Consider the following 23829-nt stretch of genomic DNA (forward strand, 5'->3'; position numbering starts at 1 on the left):
TCCTTGACCCTGCGAGTTACATAACACTTCTTGTTGTTTGGATTCAGTTAGCAATACCTCGACTGTTTGCAATCAGGGTATTGACTTCAAGGTGTTACCGTTGACTCAGGTCAGACATAGGCTCGCCTATTGTTAGTTAAATTAAGTTCAACCTTGGAAATATTATATCAGATTCAGAAGTTGTTTTTTCCCTTTCGAAATTGTTAGTTAAATTAAGTTCAACCTTGGAAATATTATATCAGTTTCAGTAGTTGTTTTTTTTCCCTTTCGAAATGGATGAAAGTCTTGAACCGAATGCCTCGATTGAATTACTTCCTCGACCCCTTCATTAAGAAAGAATAGGGAAATAACTTCAGTCTCCTAAGTTACTTTATTACTTTCACGATATATATTCAGTCTTATTCTATATGTATGTATACCATCTATATTTTAGCCTTGACATGTATTTTATCGGTTTTATTATTTTTGAATTATGTTGTATGTTAACAAAACACTTTGTCGATTATGTATTTTTTATCGCATTTATTCACTTTATCTAATAATATTTACTTGTATGTTAAATTGTTTTAGTATACTCGAATGCGGGACGCATTCCTTGAAATGAGGGGAGTGTTACAGACTAAATTTTCTTTGGCTTATTGATATTGTTTTTGTAATTTCGGAATCTGTACAAAGGTCAATGAACGAGACGGCTGAACTTTCCAAGTCTGTGTAAGGGTTAATGATCATTACGAATTTTCCTTCATCTTGGTTAAAACTCCGTTGTCAGGGACATTCAATGTATTTGCGTCAGTGATACCTAAGTATCAAGGATACAGGTAGAAACTTGTACTAGTGACATCTATTGTCAAGGCAGTAGAGTGAATTCGTATCATCAATACCAGACAGGACCCTGGGACGATTACATAAGGGAAATGTTGTATAACGATGATGTCACTTATGCAGATTATGTAAAATTTTATATGATCAATGTCCTATCAGAGAAAGTTTAGTAATGTATTTCTTGAAGGGAAGAATATTTTAATTACTTGAACCAATCAAGAAATACTAGTCGATTAGCGATTGGAGGTTTAACTAATTTAATCTTCTTAGGATGCTACAATTTCTTTTAAAAAAAGGGATAATCACCCACTATCGTCAGTGGGAGATAGCTGGGCATTCTGATGTGTAAACTTTACACTTCGGTAATAAACCACCATCATTGATATCCAACAACTATGTGAGTCTCTACTCTGTCAAAGATCTCGAAGGTACCTCTCAGCAGTGAGTACGCTCCCCAGACCGGCGAGATAAGACTATAACACTACAATTTTCGTCAAAAACTTAAATAACAACGCAAAACCATATTTCGAAGACGATCATTTTTCAATGATGACTCTGTAAAAGTCTAAGGCCCAGTTCTCAAGGTTAGCCAGGGTCAAGAACCATGTGATTGGCCTCTGTCTTGTCCTGATAATGTAAGAATCACAGAAGGACCTAGGTACATTGAGAAAATAAATAGGAATAAAGTTTTCACCGGCTTTTTTATGTGCTTATGTCCCCATAGCTTCTTCTTCAATATCCTTTTGCCGACCTCGAAGTAAGTACTTCGCTTATATCTGACCTACTTTCTAATATCTCAGTAACTACAGTAACTACCTGGACTACAGGCTTGGTTCTTATTTGATATTCACCTATAAAGACCAAATAATTTCTCTTAATTTTGCGATGACCTTGACTGACCTTTGACTTACCTTTTTGGCGGGGGAGGGGACTGGAGGAATCGCGATTCAAATATCATTTTTTTCAGATCCCCTCTCAGTACCCTAAAATATTTTCAAGTCCCTCCGTCTATATGATCAACAATTTTCAAGTCCCCCCACCAATTATCATATACCCACATACTTACTAGGGACGCACGCACAGAAAAAACGTATATTGGGCAGTTCTACTCGCTGATGTTCGACACTACCTATTATTAGGAGTTAGTACAGCCATATTCCTATAAGGCAAGTTCTTACATTGATTCATTTTTAAACTCATAAATGGATTTATCAGTCTAAGCCGACTTGAGTTAATCCAACTCTGGCCAGGTCAATGGCACCAGCTGCTGAATAGCACACAAAATGACGATCATGAGAGAGTATGCAAATTGTATAATTCCATTTGGTCACACATTTTTCATTTTAACTAATGTCTTCACTGTTCAAAGTTTTACTCTTGTGTTATTTTACAACGAGAATGTGAAAATTAAGAAAATCAAGCATAGTGACCCCATCGTTTTTCTTTAATATTTGATTATTCTCATATGCCAGAATTTAAAAATCCCGGATAACTTTCAAGTTTCCTGGTCTTCCATATCATGTGTTGCTCTCTGGTCTGATCTTACCTAAATGTATATTTCACTGTCATGAGCGTCATTTGACCCAAAGTCTTCTTCAACTACATCAGAGTCAGAGCTATCGCTGCCACTGCCGATATGCAGTGACAGTGACACTGCAGTAGCAAGGCAGAAGCTGTATTAACTTTGATTATTTTGACAATTTTTTTTGTTCAGTTTATACTACTGTGTTCTTGTTCTACTCACAGCATGTTGAACTTCCCAGCATTCAGCTTGCCAACACAGTCTACATTTGTATTATTGACAAATGACTTTCAGTATTTACTCTATTTCAATTATTATGCAATACATATTTATATATACAGGCTTTGTAGACAAACTGAATATTGTGTGTTTCATCACACTGTAGGGAGACAGCAAGAAACTGTGTTTGGTATATTGCATAGAAATATTGAAAAACGTATCAACAGTTGTAGCTTCTGCCCCGTTACTAGGGCCACTTTTTTAGGTTTTTTAATGAAAAATCATACATATTTAGATTTTTTCGAGATAAAAGTCATGAAATGGGATTTTGTTTAATTATTACTAACATTAGAGCAATTGGATGACATTAAAATGTTATTCGTTTTTCATTGAATTACCTGACAAACCTTGCCATTGGAAAATATAAAGGTAAAAGGGAACCAAAAACTTTCCAGGTCCCCCTCTGAGGAAATGCAAAACTTTCAAGTTCCCCCTCCTCTACCCCCAAAAGTTTCGAATCCCCCAGTCCTCCAGCCCTTCACCGCCTTTTTGTTAACGCAGCCTAACATTTTCACTTAAATGGTTGATATTTTTAGCCTCTTGTATCGTTCAATGAATTTGTAACGAATCCAGTTCAATATAGATTTGTTAATCAGGTGCCGCAAACTGGTAAATTTCATGAATTTCGCAATAATATCACAAAACGTGTTTTGAAGGCTGATATACCGATTGTTCTTATTTTTGACCTTGACCTAAAATTTGGAGGGAAACTGGAGCTGTTCGTAACTACCCCCCCCCCTGGCATACACGGAAAATGTGCCCTCCCACTGAATTTTGATGCCCACTGCCCTCAAGTAGTCTGCCCGCTCCCCACAACAATGCAAGCTCCCCACTGCCCTCTTCCCGTTACTGAAATTCCCCATTGGCAACTAGATGCCCTTTAGGCAACCCAGAATTACGCAAAACTGTGCGAGCAGCTATCAGTATACCTTGGAACATTGCTCCCCTCTAAGTTAGGCTCAAGATCTCCCCTCAAGTTCTATCAACCACGCCGCTTTCCCCTCCCTCTACGTATTTTTCGGTGCCCACTGTCAAAAAATTTCTCCCAGCCCACTGAAAAATTGAAAAATATGAAATTTCTTCCCGCCCACAGTAAATATCGATATTTTCTCCCCGCCCGCTGATTAGTTTTGAAAGTTGCCCGCCACTGAAAACTTCGCACGAACACCTTTTTGCACGATCAGCTTAGTTGGCGGCACCTGGTTTATTGATAACGTCTATGGCGAAGGCCTTTATAAAATGGCAAAAATACATATCCATATTAATATACATGAATCAGGTGATGGTAACAGAATATTTGAGCGCTGCAAACTTTACCAATGTGGAAATTCTCTTCTCGATTCCCGGGTAGTTAGATGCATCACTGTAAATGAGATATACAGAGCATGCGCAATATGGGAGGGTGCCTTGAGGAAATTCCGTAATGCTATATTTAGCCTGTATCAGGAGGTACTTATTGTACTACCGAAACAGAAAGTACAGTAAGTTATAAATGAAATTTTGTGTTACCAAAATAAAATTTTGTCGTGCTCCGGCTATGTAGACCTGAGGTTTGTGTGATCTGAGCATCAGCCCGGCGTTTGTCATCATCGAGAATTTAGAATTCAGAGACTGGAGTTGTGATTTTCGGAGAGCACAGCAGTTAGCAGTGTAGGAGCTGTAGTTGCAAGGCGATTGCCCAGCGATTGTCTACAAGTTCTTTCGACACTGACAGTGGCACGGTACTCCTAAGTCTCAGAAGCCTAGTTTGATAATAGTGATCCCTTGTAATTCTGGCGACTCGGAGCAAGTTTGACAAGATACGAAAGTGTACGGTATGAGAGAATATTACAATTTATTTGATTATGCCCAATTTTTTATCACGATAGAACTTCACTACAGTCGTTTCAGCCAAGACAGGTCGTGTATCCACAGGTCCAGTAGGCATAATTTGTGATGATTTTTTCCTATTATTATCATAAAAAATAATTATGAATATTGATAAATTATTAATATGAATGTTACAGAATATTTAAACTTTTTTACACACAATGTCGTCTACTTTGTGTAAATGCTGTCTGGAAACTCCATTGTTGTGATAATTATGATTATTAATAAATTATGATTATGATTAATAAAGTCATATTTTACACATTGTAATGTGCTTATATGAACAACCCTCTGGAAACCCTTATATAGTTTCACAATCTATGCCAAAATATACAAGTGACACCATTGCCCAGGTTCAGTCTACGGCGAGAGTTACCATTGCCCAGGTTCAGTCTACGGCGAGAGTTACGGTACTACACAGTGTATATAAATAAGCTCATTATATACACTGTGTAGTAACTCTCGCCGTAGACTGAACCTGGGCAATGGTAACTCTCGCCGTAGACTGAACCTAGGCAATGGTGTCACTTGTATATTTTGGCATAGATTGTGAAACTGTATAAGGGTTTCCAGAGGGTTGTTCATATAAGCACATTACAATGTGTAAAATATGACTTTATTAATCATAATCATAATTTATTAGGCCCCTAATAATCATAATTATCACAACAATGGAGTTTCCAGACAGCATTTACACAAAGTAGACGACATTGTGTGTAAAAATGTTTTAATATTCTGTAACATTCATATTAATAATTTATTAATATTCATAATTATTTTTTATGACAATAATACGAAAAAATCATCACAAATTATGCCTACTGGACCTGTGGTGTATCTAGCACAATTGTCGCCCTGCGTATATGTGCGTTCACGGCATTGAATCGGTGAATAACAACGCTTTAGGTTGTATGCTCAGGGGGCCCTTTTCTCCGGTCCACCTCTGTTTCTTTGTCGCAGGCGAGGAGGCAGATGTCCTTTGACTCCGGATCAAGGCAAAAGCCCTTGGACAAAAGTTGTCGTTGATTCTGTGAAACCCCCAAAGCCAAGGTCGAAGGTCTGACATATAATGATTCACACAACTTTTCATGCGTGTTTGGGTAAATCATTTAATCTTATACTGTCCCACTCACACACTTCACCGTCCAAAGTGGGTGTAATTTCGGTACGTGAGAATTGAAATGATAGTCACAAAAATATAAACACCATCCTAAGTCACCGTGAAAAGATAGCTAATCAAACTGTTCTTGTCGTAGTTCTTAAGTAGCTGTAATTTATGACAACTTCTTCGCTATTTTTGTTCAGTCTGCATTATAAATAACTCGGCCGCTCAGTAAAAGTGTAAATAAAAAAATAAATAAAAATAAAAACTTAACTTTCTTGTATGTACTCTCCTAACCTTTTAACCCCCTCCCCATTTTTCTCATTAGAGATCCAACTGTAATATAGAAAACAATAAACTCGGATCAAACCATGATGATGAAAGGGTAGACAGATGTGTTGCAATGCACAGTGTTAAGCTTGTTAAAATAGCCTGAATATGTATAGGCTGCGGGTGAATTTTTAGTTCAGACCCCCAAAAATATGAGTCGGCAATAATACAACATCTTTATATGTGTATGTTCTGTTGCGATACAGTCGTCGGAGCTGCGCTCAAAGGTCGTATGGGACCCATACGACCTATGTTAACACTGTATCCAAGGTACGATGGTGCTTGACAAAAGTTAAAACATGTCTGTCATAATCTACATATAGTAATTTAAATTTAAATAAATATAATTTAATTGTGCATTTAGATATCGCGCAGGAAATACATTGTTTGTAAACAAGGAACTTGCACAGGTGCAGTTCCGACGACTGTTTCCCTTAAAGATATAAGCTTACAGGATGAAAGTTACGAAAATAAATTGTCAAACGTTACAGCTACTGACCCTTATTCAAGAACTTTTGGAATTTTAGATTTTTATAAACTTCACAAATTTCTTATGGGGATATTTATTTTTGATTTGTAGCACTTTATTATGAAATGGCAGATCATTGTTATGACACAAGACATAAACTTGCAGCGAATCTATCTTTACCTAGAATGCAAACCTCTTTGGGTCAATTTGCAATTTCGTACATGGTGCCAAGTTATGGAACAATTTACCGAAACTGTTAAAATGGGTACACCACGATACCAGTCCATAAAAATTATTAAAACTGTGATTATTTCAAGACTAGTTGTGAGAAAGTTTAATTCTAAAACATTTCACGCGCGCTACAGTGGATGGTATAAAGTGATAGGACCTGACTCGATTAGCATACAGCTATTTTTCTGGTTCCATATTAGCCTTTTGCCTATTTTAGGTTTTGTAATACTGCACTTGTAAGTGAAAGATATCAAAAAGCAATGAAATGGATGAATGAAAACATTGTATTGAGAAACGCTGGAGAGTTGCTTTGCGGTCAATGACATCATGACGTCACCACAGAAAACTGATTTGGAGACATCAGGTTGGTCACTTACAAAGTCCTAATTGACCGATATACGATACGGTATACAATCATATGTATAAGTCTGGTTAGTAGAAGCCCGTATTTTTCATTTTGCAATGCGAGTTTACTTTTTCAGTGTGCTAATGCTATGCCTACACACATACTTTGGAATGTTTAGTGAGAGGTAGAACTTGAAGAAAAACATCCAATACTTTTGCGTGGGCGCACGCACGGTGACGTATTGGTAGAATGGGCAATGTGGTGGTCTGAGTTTGCTGTGCTATTTATGACTTAATCCTAGATATGGGTGTAAAAAGAGTCTTCGCTGCTACTAACTCTGCGTGGTAGGGCTGTGTTTTACAGGGCAGAGCTACCTCCCTCCAAGCTATGATCAAACATATAGCCTGTGATGTCGACTTTGACCTTAAAAACAGATTAATACCAACAGCTATAAATATACCATGGGGGTTTTCCGCCGGGGTTTTCCGCAGCTTCCCATCATACTACGCGTTTCGGAAATGACGTATAAATTTGCATAAGTGTGGACCATTTGATATTTTGAGGGGGGTGTTGGAAGATTGACTCTGGAGCATTATATTTTGTTTCCTGCCTGCTTCACCTGGCATTATTTTTTTTCAACTCTGTGAATTCTGGCGTCTTTTTTCACTTCCCTTTTCGAGGAATCTTTTCCCCCGTGCATGCACGCACTGAAATGCCAATATTTCCAAGCCTTTTTTATAAGATACTTTTCTTCATATGACATGACAATACTGAATGAGGAAAGAAAGTAGCAAAAGTTTACATGGAAATATAGGCAAACAACATCTCAGATTGCTTGAAAATTGGAATGAAAATAGAAGCATCTTTTACTACAGCCAGACTAAATACTGATGGAGACAAGAGGTCATCAAGGTCTCAATCTTAAGAAACAACTACAACTATCAGTGATTAGGTTTGTTCTTGGTAAAGTTTGAAGTGGGCAAAAAGCAGGTGGCACAAACTGACTAAGGATTTGAAAGACTGAAAATAGAGGTTACGTCGTAGAATATTGAAATGACACAATTAATCCAATTACTTAGGGTGGTTAAGAGGGAGTCCGTCCTGAGTCTGTTTATAACAGAGTTCATCAGACTCAAATATAGTAGACATGAAATGATTTCCCATTATTACCTTGTCAATAAAGACAAGTGAATATCCCGATAGGTAACATTAGCAAAAATGTGCAAATTTATGCAAAGAAATAAACATGCTGTTTCTGCATATTTTAGGCAAAACAGAAGTGCTTGGAATTTCTAAGGTTTCAAAAGTTTATGTAGTACATTGTTTCAAATTTAGGGTATGGATATTCATTTTGGAATGCAGCTTCTATTTGGATATTGACAGGTGTGTCCAGTAACATACTTTAAATATACAAAATATATCATAAAATGCATGTATCATGAAGACAGTTACAAGTACGTCTATTTCATGGCAAATTCTTGCACCCTTCTCCAACCCTCGTCACACCACGTCGCAAATGCTGTACTGAAAGTTGTTAGAAATTGCCCAAGAGAAGTTTCAGTAACATTCAATATGGAGGTGGGTGCCACTTATGTAGAACAAATTCTCTTGTTTACAAGTCATGATGCCAGGCAAATCATTGAAAAGAACAACAATGGACACCAGCGCAGGCTATGCGGACAACTGAGCTTAATTGAATATTCAAGATATTTGCAGGTGTAAGGATGAGAGACTGTAGCATAGGCACAGTATGAATAACATGAATAATGCTATACTCGTTTCAAATACTGGACATGTAGGCCTATTAAAAACAACAGCAAAAGTGTGACTTAAAATATTAATCAAATCAGGGCATTAGGGCCTAATGAAATTAAGTGTAATGAATTCAGATGTTATGAAAAGGTTGTGACCAAAGGATGCGCTGAAAAATGAAAGACGTTACGCCACGATCACATTGATTGAAAGATATTATAAAAATAGTGTGGCGCACTGAAAGAGTAAAGATGTAATAAAATGGCGCGTGCCGAAAATGTTAAGTAAAAACTTAAATTCACTGTCCGTGCATATTTTTTACAAAATATCGACTCGCAATTTTTTTAAATTTTTACTGCCATCCTTGGCTGGAATTTTTCTGCAAAGGCAACCTCTCAGAATCTGTTTTTCCCCGAAATCTTCCGAGGCCCCTCCCCCAGGATATCAAATGGTACAATCCTTTAAACCACCTGATGAAGGTGAAGGGGAATCCCCCTGAGTCGAACATTCTGGAAGCAAGTTTCTGCGATTGCGAAAGCGAAATTTCTCTGTCAGTTTAACATTGTTGCGGTAATACAAAGCGGTGTGGAGTCCCAATCCGACGGCTGAATCATCTTCGTAATTTGAAGCAGACTTTGGCGGGAGTACGGGTGCGACTGTGAATGAATTGAACGTTCGGACAGCTGCAAATCTGAGCAGGGAAGCGTTGGGTTGGAGGTACGTCAGCTTTCACCATAGAGGTAAAAAAAATCAAATACTTACGTTACATGTAAACAGTCAGCCCGTCTGCTGTGTGATAGTTCGAAAAGTTTTGAACCTCATAGGCCTACTACAAGGTTGAGCATTGGTGGATTTCACAGCATGCATGTTGTGAAAGGATGTTTAATATATTAAACATATACTAGCCTACTACTAGGCCTATTGATTTCAATTATGCCGGCCAGGGTCATTAAAGCTTTAATATATCCGGTGTATTGCATCCCAACATGGACGGCTGTGTACTGTGATGTCAACTGTTGCTACTTTCAGATGTAGTGAACTAATGGTCTGTAGACCTTTCCGAATGAGTCCACAGAACATATGAGTTATCACTGCATATCATTGAAAGCAGCACAGCCCGGTTCAGGCTTGTAGGTTGTACCGACATGTTCTTCTTTCCCTCACGATGAAATAATGAAGACTACTAGGGTTGTCTGTATGGCGCGGCGGCTTATTTATTCTTTTTTTGTCGGCGATCACCGCACAGTGATCTCACGGTGTATGAAGCGCTTCACAACCTTTTTTGACAACTCATTTACCTTCGAATGCAGTCCCGTATGTAGTTGACGTTTGGGATCGTCATCCTTTGCAGTCCATTTGCGTCTGGTGCATTTTCTGGTTCAGGACTGAGATTCACAATTTAGCTCTAATCTAACTATCGAATGATGGAATTTGGTTTTTCTCCATACGGTGTCAGTGAAATAAATGTAGAGACATTTGTTTGTAAGTAGAGTGTGGACGTGGGTTAGCGTTTACAAATATGTCAGGTGAGGGCGACGTTGAAAACAGGCTTGGTTGAAAAAACCGGATATCAATGATGTTATCATAGCCAACTTCAATGGCTACCGTATGATATGGCCATAGGCACCTATGACATACTTATATTATCGCTATGAAATTAACGCATTAATGTGCTTCCCTAATCATTTTATACTAATTTGTATGCTGTAGAAATTATCCCTTAAGATCAGCAGCAGTCCAAGTTGTGTTGGGTTTGTGCAAAGTCATACACGATTGGTTGCATAGGCCTAATATTTACACAATATATACATGTACATGATTGGTTGCACATATAATATATCTCTCAGTCATCATCTGATACGACCTGGAAGAATTTTAAGTTTCTAGGAGGTCTGTCTGTCTGTCTGTATGTAGATATCCATACCCATAATTTATGTGCAGGCATACTGAGCCAGTGGCTATGATGTATACTTTGTAGCCTTTTTAGAAAAAATCTTGTTGCCCTGATTAGTCTACTATTCTTGTCAAAGTAGTATAGTAGATTTTGGTTATGGAAGCTATAATTATAGGCTAGAAAAATGTCTGTCTGTATATGTAAGCTTGTATGTATGTATGCAGGTTGGTAGGTAGGTAAGGTAGGTGCTATATTTTTATGTATTATGTATCCACATCAAGAGTTTGAGAACCACAACACACCTATTGTCTGAGTAATTGGTGTGAAGGTGCATCATACGGTGGATATGAACATGCTTGTGATGAAAATATGTGAATGAATTACCAATTGCACTAACCATGTAAATTTTATTATCTTATGAGGATACGTAAATTACAAAATTTTCATAGCAGTTTCTTCAAATTTATATCCAATTAAGCTTATGAATTCCTTCTTTTTTTCTTTAATGTTTGAGAAAAGAAAATGTTTTCTTTAATAGAAAGAGTTTACTGTGTTATTTGAAATTTGGTACACATTCAAATCATAATGAAACCAACATTGTAATAATTTTAAGAATATTTTGGTGTAATATTTGGAAAAACTTTTTTACCAGATCTACTCCCCCCTTTTTACATTGGGCACGAAGGTTCCTTAACTTTTCACAAGACTCCCCTCCTGAAATTCTGCATGAAGTTTCCTTGGCGTGGAAATACTTATTAAGATCATGTTAAAATTAACAGAATGTTTTCATAATTTCATTACATTTTCTTATTTTGGTGATATTATACATGAATTTTAATTGCATAATAACATGGTGATTTAATGAGCATTTTGATATTTGGTGTGAAAGTGTAAGTAAAAAAATCATTCCAAAACAATGTTGAAGGTCAATTTTCCAGGTAGATTTTGTTTCCCCATAATTTTATAAAGGTTAAGCAGTATAAAGGTTGTGAAATCTCATATTATACATTTCCTACCATCTGGCCTTTGTATCTCTTTAAGTAAACAAGTGTCTGTGTCTGTATCGCACAACTTCCTACACACAATTAACAAGTACTATAGTTGAAGATGCAGACTTGGGTAGAGAGTTACCATTATTTTTCCACAGTAAAAGAATTGAAGTCGATCTGAAAGTTAATTACCACACTCGTATGACTGGTTTGGCAAGTTGTTCCAGAAGTTGCTGCTTCAGTTTCATTTGTTAGTGAATGTGCAGATAGAACCGAAACTGTTTACATTTATCAACAGGGTTTCTAAGCTTGCATTTTTCTGTCTCTGGGATGCATAATCAGTGTAGAAAATCATGTCATTTGTTTGGATATCCAACTGATTTCTGCAAAACTTGAGAATCACTGCATGTACAACTGTTGTATTTGGTTTGAAGATCCATCCTAATGTAAGTCAAAGATGGAGTTTGGTTCAAATTAACATGATAATTCTCTAATATATGTAAAAGTGAATATGGATGTTGTAAAAATGGCCAAGATAAACAATGCTTCAAGTTTGTAGGTATTTAAAGTAGAAATGATGTTATTTTTTGACAACTTAGGCTTGAGGCCCAAACATTGTTGTATGTTGCCATATTATGTGTGTGTATGTGTGTGTGTGTATTGCTATTACAATCTCATTTGCATATTTAATGAATTCTGTAATTAGCCTCTACATCAATACTGAGTTCACCAAGTTTGATCGAACCTCTGCTATTGATTGATCATTCTTAATGTTAGTTGTGGTAAAAGTTTGATGAGCATGACATTCTAATTATCAGCTCATTTGCATATTTCATTTTGTTAAGAGTTTGCAAGTAGATCATTTGCATATGTAATTATTTTCTGTAATTTGGCTATATATTTGGCTATATATTGAGTACACCTATTTTGACTGGACTTTCCCCATTGATTGATCTGTGTTAGTTGAAATAAAATTTTGATTGGCATGACATTCTAATTAATAGCTCATTTGCATATTTAATGAAACTGTAAAAAGGCCATATATCAAAACTAAATGCATTGGATTTGATTAAATTTTTGAGGTGCATTGGTTATACTCAGATATAATATTATAAATACTAAAAGTTTGATGACCATGAAGTACTGATTGACAGCTTATTTGCATATTAAATGAAATTCTGTAATCAGGCTATATTTCTTTAAATCTACTGAATTTAATCAGAGTTCTAAGCTATAGCAGCAATACTTACTTAAAGTCTTGCTGGAAGTTGATGATATTATAATCATTGTGAGCTCTATTATACATTCACCTGAATGACTTTTCTTATTACATTAGGGAAAGACTGCATTAACTTGCATGGTACCTGAAACCTGGGTCCTTTTAAAATGCCAGTCCCCATCAGCTTTCAAATTTATTGTACAGGTTCATAGGCCTGACTGCTTTCTGTTTTGTGCAAAATAATATGAAATTTGCACAATATTTTCTTATATTTAGTGATAATAGTCAATATATATGTGTTTCACTTATGTCCATGTTTGATTTTTGGTGCCATGGACTGCAGTTAGAAGAAAAAAAATTAAAAAAACTTGTTGCTTGTTCTTTCATCATTGCAGCCACATAAGATGGAGGGCCATATAGTCTTACTTTGATCCATGAATTTTATCGCTTTTCTTATTTTAGGTAAACTAGTTAAACTGAATAGGGAATTAGATGAAATTTTATCGGCCGGTTCTTTCAAGTTTTGTTACATATTATATCTACTATTATGATTTAAATTAAATTTGTGATATCACAACTTTGTGAATATTGAATTGTTATTTTGAGAGCTGTTTGTAGCTTGTAAGTTTGTTTGGTGTCTGGCTTGAATGAATGCACCATGTATGCGTGGAACCTACATACCAGTAATGACTGTTTAAATTCTTGTTGTCCAAATTCAGTTTGCTAATGAGAGACAAGGCTAGGTACTTTTGAACAGATGGAAACAAAATTAGCAGTGTTATTGTTTTCTGAAAACATTTTTCTGAATCTTGATCAAAAAATTTGTTTTAAGAAAAGACACGCTTATGGCTTCAAATTTGATGTTTCCGACTATGTTTTCATGTTTGCTTTCTGAATTATTACAAAACTACCCTCATATGTAGCTTGACTTTGCCCTGAAAAGATATACAGTCCAGGTTCTCTCAAAGATACTGACCATTATGATACTGATTTTCTTTGATCTAGACACAGTTTATTAAAATCAATATCAGTAGATTGTGATCAAAGCAGTAGACCAGTGTCATTGACACTACCGGTATTTTTGGATCGGTGGATACATACGTAATTAGCCATATTGAATCTCACATCTGTGACTTTATTCAGCGAGAAAAAATGCAAATCTTCCCAAAATTATATTTATATTTGTACTTTCTTGGTTTCAGATGACTATTGTACAGGGACTGGTGGTATTGTTAACTTTAGGCGTGACTGTCTGTGGTGGCAGCTCACTTCCTAAAGCTCCTGAATTGAACGTTAAGGATGAGGGAATAGAGGCTCCCGCCTCAGCTGATGGATTGCTTGGTCGAGTTGTGAGGAGTGACCAGGAAAGAAACCGTGGAATCACTCCGTGTCAGTCTGATGCAGACTGTGGAGATGTAACAACTGTGTGTTTTACTCACACTGGAACATGCGAAAGCTGTGTGGTTTTTGAAGTTAATGCTCCATCATTGCCACAAAGATGTAGAGGTGGGCAGATGATACTGTGACTCAGTGTGATATTCATAATTTCTTGATCTCTATATGTATTCCAGGTGTTTTGTTTAACCCTTTGAACCCGGCTCAGACATAAATGTCTGATGACGTCATAGAGTACCAGGGGGTCAGAGTGCAAAGGGTTAATTCAGTAGTAAAATTAAGTACTACTCAAGTTCAACCAGTGCAACACGTCATGCCCTTCTTCCGATTTACAAACTTTTACAAGTACAGGACCATCCATTTCTGAGAGAGAGTGACATTTTATCTAAAATAAGACAAAATTGAAACAGCCATTTCATCTGAAATGGCCCTCTGAAATCACAAAGTTGCAACAATCAGTTTTCTCAGAAGCAACAGGATAAGCAAGTTGCCATAACTTGATTGGTTTTGATAGATATCTTTGAAGGCTCTTTGTTGCAAAAATTACACTAGAAGTGCAGAGTAGGGTGAATAGCTCTGCCTTCAAATAGAACATTTCTTTTCTCACCTGTCACAGGGAAGTATCTCAGGTAGATTAATGTTGCACATTTTTCAATGTGTTTTATTTCCAAGCTTTTGCAAGGATGATGTCAGCGGGCACGCGGCTGTCTATAGGACTGCCCAAAGTTTAAAAAATTTAAAAATAATTTTTAAGGAAATAATTTTCATATGTAATGTATAGATTGCATCGGGAACTTGCATGCTAAGAGATCGGGTTTTGTCACAGGCAAATTAGATATTATTTGTGTTGATTTTTCCAGTTATGGTCAAAAATTGATTATGAGTATTGATCAATTATTTATATGAATGTTACAGAATAATCTTGCTTTTTTAGAAAAATGTCGTCTATTTTGTGTAAATACCCTCTGGAAACATTGATGTTAAAATTATGATTAATGAATTATGACTATGATTAATGAATAATATTTTACAACGAAAGTTACTACACAGTGCATACACTTTGCAGTAACTTTCGCTGTAGACTTAACATGGGTAATGTCGTCATTTGTATATTTTGGCATAGAATGTGAACTAAATAAGGATTTCCAGAGGGTTGTTTATATAAGCAGATTACATTGTGTAAAATACGATTTTATTAATCATAATTTATTAATAAATCATAATTATAACAACAGTTACGTTTCCAGAAGGTATTCACACAAAATAGACGACATTGTTTGTAAACAAGCAAGAATATTTTATTATTCTATAACATTCATATAAATAATTGATCAATATTCATAATTTATTTTTGATCATAACTTGAAAAATCAACACAAATAATGTCTAATTAGCCTGTGTATCAGCTGGCATGCATTGATCACATCCCCAGTGTAAGTTGACTTTGACTACTCAAGCAGAAGAATTTATAGACATCCAAAAGGTATGTAAAGTTTAATTCTTCTCATTCAATGGTCATTGCCATGCATTTTCTATATCTTACAGACTATTTTGACAGCAGGAATGAACCACACGATGTAGGTGACACTTCAGGAAACAAGGAAGGCAGACGCTGTTATCAGGAGACTGACTGCAAACTGGGAAGGTTTTGTGTTGAAGATACGGGAACTTGTGAAAATTGTACAGAACTGCAATCAGCGCACAACAAAGATCCTTATGAGAAATACTGTGCTGGTAAGCATGTTTTCCAATCCAATACATTTGGACGCTGGGTTAATCCTGAAAAGGTTGTTTATAGAGACTGCATGTGACCTGATATTACAAAGATGATATCAGTATTGGTGTCAGTTATAAATGCTTACATAGGATCATTGTCACAAAGGTGTAGGAATACCCCTATCAATTGCCAGTAAATATTGATAGTATTTTAATCATCATTACAACATGTCTTTAGTTTCTACTTTAATTTCAAGGCAACTTTTAACCACTTTCTTTCAAAATCAAGAATAAAAAATTGGGGGTCACCTTTCAAATTGTGGTACCTGGAGAGAAACATATTACCTAAGATTTACCAATTTGACATTCAAAATGGCAGCCAAACCAGTGTCAACGCTGTGGAGAAAAATAAAATGACTTGTTCAATTTCTAGAAAACTAGAGAGAGGAAAAGTTTCTTACTCCAAGAGCTTTATGATGAGCTCCCACAAGGACTAGACCAGAAAAGTATTTGAAAAATGCATCCCTGAGGCACAATTGTACCTTTAATGATACTGACCTTATTACATTGGTGACTCTTCATTCTCAGTCAGCATCTGTCTTTGTCTGACTTGTACTTCTTCTCTAAACCTGCTTGTCAGAAAATTTTATATTTTGAAAATAGGTCATCAGGGTGTAACATCACTCAGATTTGTTCAAATGGTGATAATATCTATACATGTAAATTTGGTCAACCGATTTTTTCAATTTCAGTCAAAAGTCTGCTGAAACAAGCCATCAGATGTGGTGTTTATCCAATGCTAGGAATGCAGTGCATAACCTTTTTCTTGTTTGTTGAAATGGTGATGCAAATTTGGATTATGTATATTTGTGTGTGTAATATTCTTATTGCATCAAAACATCTTTTAAACCTTGTAGCTTGTACATTCCAAGGTATACACCAATTTAAATATGAAATTCATCTAAATTTGCATAAGATAAATAAAATAAATGTTTTTTAGCCGATTCTCTGTTTTCGATAAAACTCAATCATTTGTGTTTGTGTGATTATCCAAATTTTGTATTTTTATTAAAAAAAGCACAAAAACAACTGTTCTATTTGTCTCCATATTTGATTTTTAACGCCTGTGTACTGATCCCATTATTTTCCCAACCCAAACTGTAGTGACTTCTTATGTCATGTGGTTGTTATATATTAAAGAGAGATGACATGAATTGAAAACGATAACATGGAATCAGATAATGTTTGATATTGCTTTCCGTGAAAAATTCCAGTGAAGCTGTGTTTATTAATCTTTACAGGTAAGTATTATCTCCTTCACTGTTTCTATTGTCATATTATTGGCTCACCAGGTAGGTTACTGAATCATAGCTGAAAGACGAAAACTAATAAAAATCATGCTGTATACCAGTTTTGCTGTATTTAATTAACAGCATGGATAAAATATCAAGAAGAAGAAGAGGCAAGAAAAGCCGAAGACGCAAAGACAAGCTTGAAGGAAACAGAAGATGCAAAGAAGAAGAAAGTAATGTATGGTTTCATTTTTAGTGCATTGGCCTTGACTCTGGTACTTCTGTGTGGATTATTGTGGTATTGCAAGCGACAGCGTCAAAAACAGCAAAATGACAATGGTATGTGCATATTTCTGTTGCAATTTACATAATCTAAACATTTTCAGCATCCTGTACTTATAATAACTTTGCGTGGAAGATTTCATTAATTGAGACAAATTGCACAAAAAAAGGAAGTATAGGATTTTTCTGAAAAGTACTTCAGTTGTAATTTATTTCCTTCCAGCTGGCCTTGGCGTATTTATTATGTAAACAATTTGAAAAACAGTTCCGAGACCTCAGTTTGAACAAAGTATTGACAGAGTCATGAATATACTACACAATGTACAAAAGAACATACCGGTAGTACCGATAGCGGCTATGAAACTTTTTAATACATGTACATTGATCAACTTGCAGGCAACAGAGAGGATGAGGATACCAATGGTCCATTCATTGCTCATCCAGAAGATGAAGACAATGTTGCGACAGAAACAGTGTAACAGTGTAACCTGTTTTAGTAATTTGGGTGCCCTGGCATTGAGCCATATTTTTATTTAAATAATTGATAAGCCACTTGTTCAAGTGGAGGATCCACTCCATGTTGGCTGATTTAATTCTCATAATCTGAGATTGTTTCAACTTGATATCGTGTATTTTAATGTACAATTTCAAGTCAAAGCAAAAATTTAATACTATTTAAAATTTTTGCTTTGAAATAGTGTATTTAAATGTACAATTAAAATCTAAATACAAATTTTTATACAAATTTTAATACTGCTTGGCAGTACTACAGCCCACTAGATCTTGTATTTGTATATATTTGTACGTAGTTTTACCGATACTTCATATTTTGTACCAGTAGTAAAGATAGCCTCTCAAAATTTTAACTTCCGTCTTTTGATAGACTGAAAGATATCCCTCACTCGAGGACCTCCCTACGCTCCACTCTTCTTACAGCGCCCTCGAGCCAAGGATCTTCCAGTCTAGTCTTTTGACAGCCATTTTTAATTAACAAAGCAGAATCAAATCTAATATCTTCCAAATCCTGATGTACATAATACCAAAATGAGTTTTGTAAAAACGATTATGCAACAATACTGTAAAAGACAGTGAAAATTCCAAGTTTTTCAAAGTGTGTACAAATAATGTTTCAAATTTGCTACGTAATCATTATTTGGAATTGATAAAACCAGAGTTGATTGTACAGTTATACATGCAAGCAACTATAAGCATTTGATCAACTACATACTGTCTAATAATTGATGGGTAAAACTCAGCCAAATTGTACAAATACGGGGTGGAATTTTTTGTACAGTCTCTTATCGTTATGGTATTATTTATCTCTTTGATAACTTTTTTGAATTTCAGGTTTCAGCTATTAACACAGTAACTTTTGACAATATTTCGGTATTTTTCAAATATCAAGCGGTGTTTCTTGGTCTACTCCTAAAAGAATGCTGGAACACCTTGTATTTGGCTTTGCAACATTAGACTGTAGGCAGAAGACCAGAAATTTACTTCTGGGTTCATTTGGAACCCACAAATGTATTTGACCTTTGAGGATTGATATCTGCATTCAAATATTGTGCTTGTTTGGTTTGAACTTTTATGTAAAGTATTTTTGTGAAGATATTAATCTCCTGCTTGAACCAAAATGTGGACTGCCACTTCAAATTTGCTCAAAATCCCCTGAAATTTTACAGAGTGATACTTGACATACTCCTTCACAGTCCCACGCGTGGATTTGGTCAGCTGTGAAACAAACACTGTGTTTTGAAATGGCAATTGAATGTTACTTTGTAATTTCGCACAATTTTTAATCCTATTCCTGCTATATCTCAACAACTATGGAGAATTTTCTAAAATGTATGCTGATATAGCCTTAGTTATCTTGGGGGTATGTGTCTCCAATTCTGCTGAAATTCATTTTAACAGATGGAAAAATTGGCTGACTTTAAAGCTTTTAAACGATTAAATGATTTTCACATGCAATAGTGCGCATTTGGAACACTGTCAGCCCTAGCAATTGCACACACGTTGAATCCTTCGCTATCCCCATAAGTAAGGTATCAAATTAAAGCCATAAGTTGATCATGAATTTTACTTAATAGGTCCTAGCCCACTTGATTGAAGCAATATGTGACACAGCTTGTAGACCTTAATCTCTTCGTGCCCTTTTTGCTCTGTCCCATTATTGAATATTTTAAAACTTTTTTTACCTTATATAAATCAATGATTCAGTTTCAACCTCACACCATGCCTATTACAGGTGGTTTTAAATAATCCACAATATAAGTGCCGGCATGCCAATCAATACCTGCTGCAGGTCTGTTGACAAGCCAAATAGTGGGCATTTAAAAATACTCCAGGGAGTAGACTGAGAAACTTACTGCTCATAGACCCTAGAGTAGATCTCAATCATTCTAGGGTCCATGATTCTGCAGAATGAAATACTGGAAAAGCAGCTTCAATTAATGACCTTTCTCTATTGTTGTTTTACCTGCTGAAATAGTTAGAAGCAACTTGTAATATCTTCAAGTATTAAGTACAGATTTCAATCATGGAGGTACAAGCATAGATCTCTTTCATATTTATCTCCTGTTGCCATTTGCCAATACAGGCTTTTTAGAATTTTATATGCAGTACCTTTTGAAACCAAGCAAGAAAGAGTAATATGTCAAAGAAAAACAAGTTTTGGCAAGTCCCTTTTATATTTTGTAATATTTTTTGAAGCATGTATATGAATTATGAAGGATTTTTACCCAGAAGTTATATCTTGTGTCATTGAAAGTTGGAGCTCACAGCAGAGTTAAAGAACTCCAGAGGAGAGCCATGAAAATGTGAGTGACAAGATATGGGAACGTTATTCCAAGTGTCCGGTTGAAATACAGTCATTGCCGTACTTAAGTGTACATGTATGCTCATATGCAGCATACTGGGAGATGTAGTTTCTCCTGAGGAATTGTGGAACAGTTGACTGTGGATTATTTTAAAAGTACTTACGCTGGCATCATCAGTGTGTAGTAAATCATTTCCCCATCTTCTTGCTGGCAGGTGCATCGTCAAGTACTAAAGGCTGCAGGGACTTGATCCCCGGGATCAAGTTTGTTTTAGTCACTAAGAGGATTATTGGGTGTCACAACCTTTTGTTTTCCATTGAAATTATTATCTAATAAGTAGCTTTCCCTGCCAGACAATCTGATGCTGGAACAGGCTTTTAATAATTCCACAGATTCTTGATTCCTCAATTCCCAAAACAAGATTTGGGTGACTTGAGTCTCCCACTTCTTTTCAGGATGTATTTCCTAACTCTAACAGCCCTGGCACATCATGCCTATTCCAATGTACACTTCTGATAGATGTGTATACTTGTAATGAGGGTATGTGAAGCTGTGTCAGAATCAGTGGCTGTTTTCTTTTAATAAATAATGTTGTTCATAAATGGTCACGAGCCATTATTAATGACTTTTCTCAACCGGACATAAATATGGCAGAAGCAAAAAACCCTCTGGTACATTCTTTCTGATGGCATATTCTGAATAGCCTAAAAACATCATTCCTGTATCACACAAGCAGGTTAGAAGGTCAGCTAGGTTCTGTCACTATTTCATGTGTTCTCTAAATTGTAAAATTGTATGTAAGGGCTCAAGAGTTCAATTACAATTTAATTGATGACACATGACAAAAACTCTTGGAGGGATAATTGTTTGGCCTGGTATATATCCCAACTTTTGCAAATTATGGGTGAATCATTTCTGAAGAAAACTTGATTTGCCCACTTTTAAAATAACATTTTTTGATATGTAATTTTATCATATTTGGTTTCAAAAACTAGCAAGTTTGAAAGTTGAAATGTATTTCTTGCCAGGTAAACTTTTGCTGCAGGGTGTCATGCATGCAGGGTTTCTTCACACACAGCACAAGTACAGCTCAAAAGTTTCGCAGAAGTTGGATTTGATCATGTTTTGCTAGTGTACACTATTTTCAAAGTTTTCATATTGTGCTCTCAGCTGTTTTTGACCATTTAATTAGTGCGCATGGGCTACTTGCATAGAAGATTCAAGAATTTTTTATCAGGGTTTTAAAAGAACAGAAGAATGTTAACCTTTCTTGGTCAACAAATATTTGCGAAAAATAATTTACAAAATGTGAACTGGCCATTTCGACTCTAAACCTTGATGTTAAACAAAAGATTTTTTTCTGCATTTTGTCTACCCTACTAAAAAACTGTCACTGACACCTTTTGTTACTCTCATAAAGAAGTTGATGGACCAAGAAGGGTTGAATTTCTAAAAGGGGGGGAGGGAGGGTTAAGAAATCTGCTCAACCCAGTGGTAAGTCTGAGATGTAGCAAATTAGTAAAATTTACAAAATTCTGAAATACAGTGTATTTACAAACTTCACTATACATGGTATTGAGCTTTGGTAGCTGCCATATAACTCTTATGGTGACCGCAGGGTCCATACACTTTTGGAAAGTCCATAAATTTTAAATCCTCCTGGAAAAGTCCTGGAAAAGCCCAATTGACAGTGAAATTGTGTCCTGGAAAGACCTTGTAAATTGATAAACCACCTACAATTTTCAAAAATGACATGATCAGTTGTAATAATGTAAATGATGTGGAAAATGATTATGTATATTCTAAAAATATTATCTGGAAAATGTTTTTTTTTTACCTCAAAAAGTCCTTGAAAGATTGTTGAATTGTTGTTAAATGATGGCCCCTGTGTGTATCATGTACACCAAACTTATTGATTAACCCGTTGCTTAGTATCGGCTGCATAGCTGCACGGGCAGTGACTGGATATCGAAAGTGTTGTGAGGTGACAATATCATTATGGAGCTCAAATGATATTCACAACATTCAAAATATATAATTATAAAAAGAACTGATAGGCCAGGTAGAGCTTTTTTGATGAAATTTATGGGTGTCCAAAGATGACTATGATTATTAAAATGATAATTTGAACTGACGATTATATGTTAAATTCAAAACACATTAATAACAAATTTAAGTTTATGAGTTTAGTGTGCGACTTTGGTGTATGAGATAACTTGCTCCCACTTTTAAAACTGAAATTTACAGAACTTACACATTTACACGTTTTTCCTTTTCGGTCAATTCGGTAAAGCTCAAGTGGAAAGTTGAGCAAACGTCAGGATAATGACGCTTTTACATCTCAGACATACTGTTAAGTGACATCTCCTCATGATACCTTAAGATAATGGGTGAAGAAAAGAAAACAAATCTCAGAAAAAAAATATATCACAACGAGCAAATTAAACTGCAGTACCATGGAATAATTCTTGGCAATACCTTTTTGGCAAACAATTTAATTTTGGACAGAACAGATAGGTTTGTACACTTTCTACACACACATCTTAAGGTGTCAACATTTGTAAATATATAGACCTATGTATTATAGTTACATTATCCAAGAAAATTAGTTCCATGATTGAACCAAAGGAAAATCTTATCAGGAGAGTCGTATGTCACAATTTATGTACCTATTATAACACCTACCATACCACCAGGAGGGACTGCACAATATTCATGATATATCTACAGAGTATGGCATGGAAGGTAAAGGTCTGACATTCAGCAGGGTTCAGTGATGAGTCATACAGTTTCATATATATAGTTAAAAGTCCAGGACACCATCATGCATATTCAAGACAAACCAGTTTTGTTAAAGTCAGTCTTTCCTTGTATTTGTATTATAGTTTTCACAATATAGCTGCTGTGCTGTAGCCTGTAGTGTTTTTTTAATGCGTCTATGTTTGTGTCGAGGGAGAATTATATCAGGGAAAGTGTGGGCTACATAGTACAGTAGCTATAATGTTGATTTGTCACTTAATGGGTTGAGCAGTTTTCTATTACATAAAATATATCTTAAAGTGCATAAAGCACTGGCTTGCTAAAAAAAAAGTTCAATAAAGCAAAATTTTTGATGCTGAATCAGCAAAGTCTCATTATTTAATCTTGAAAGTAACTGAAAGAGTTGGTCTAAGTTGGTTGGTGTATTAGCATGTGTACAGTTGCATGGTGAGAAGCATGCATATATCTCAATATACATCTGTCAGCATATATATATATATATATATATATATATATATATATATAGATATACATACATACATATATATATATATATATATATATATATATATATATAGTAGAAACTAAATTGAAAAACACACAACTACATCTGAGTGTCTCTGCACAGCAAATTTTTGGGGCTTGAAAAAATGACCCATGTAGGACTTGAACCCACGTCCCCCGAATTCAGTTCGGATGCTCTACCAACTGAGCTAACGGATCAGTTCAGTTGGTTTGACG

General features: G+C 35.6%; 1 protein-coding gene across 2 annotated transcripts; it reads left to right on the forward strand.

Annotated features, from left to right (window-relative positions):
* The first annotated feature begins 9239 nt into the window (after positions 1-9239).
* LOC139151343 (uncharacterized) lies at positions 9240-23448 on the forward strand. Of its 2 annotated transcripts, none has more exons than XM_070724047.1 (5): positions 9240-9439; positions 14027-14330; positions 15765-15953; positions 17369-17566; positions 17906-23448. In XM_070724047.1, exons 2-5 carry the CDS (start codon positions 14027-14029, stop codon positions 17986-17988), a joined length of 774 nt encoding a protein of 257 aa, XP_070580148.1. In that variant the 5' UTR covers positions 9240-9439; the 3' UTR covers positions 17989-23448. The 2 variants fall into 2 exon arrangements, with proteins under 2 accessions (XP_070580148.1, XP_070580149.1); XM_070724048.1 differs by having other exon boundaries at positions 9281-9462.
* The last annotated feature ends 381 nt before the right edge of the window (positions 23449-23829 follow it).

Source organism: Ptychodera flava, chromosome 15 (assembly GCF_041260155.1).
Source record: "Ptychodera flava strain L36383 chromosome 15, AS_Pfla_20210202, whole genome shotgun sequence".
In the NCBI taxonomy this organism is placed as follows: Eukaryota; Metazoa; Hemichordata; class Enteropneusta; family Ptychoderidae; genus Ptychodera; species Ptychodera flava.

Bases quoted from the DNA above. Each gene is read 5' to 3' on its own strand.
- LOC139151343 (XM_070724047.1), top strand. From the start codon at position 14,027: ATGACTATTGTACAGGGACTGGTGGTATTGTTAACTTTAGGCGTGACT. The intron at 14,331-15,764 runs GTGGGCAGATGA...TATATCTTACAG, and splicing joins ATTGCCACAAAGATGTAGAG to ACTATTTTGACAGCAGGAAT. The intron at 15,954-17,368 runs GTAAGCATGTTT...TTTAATTAACAG, and splicing joins TTATGAGAAATACTGTGCTG to CATGGATAAAATATCAAGAA.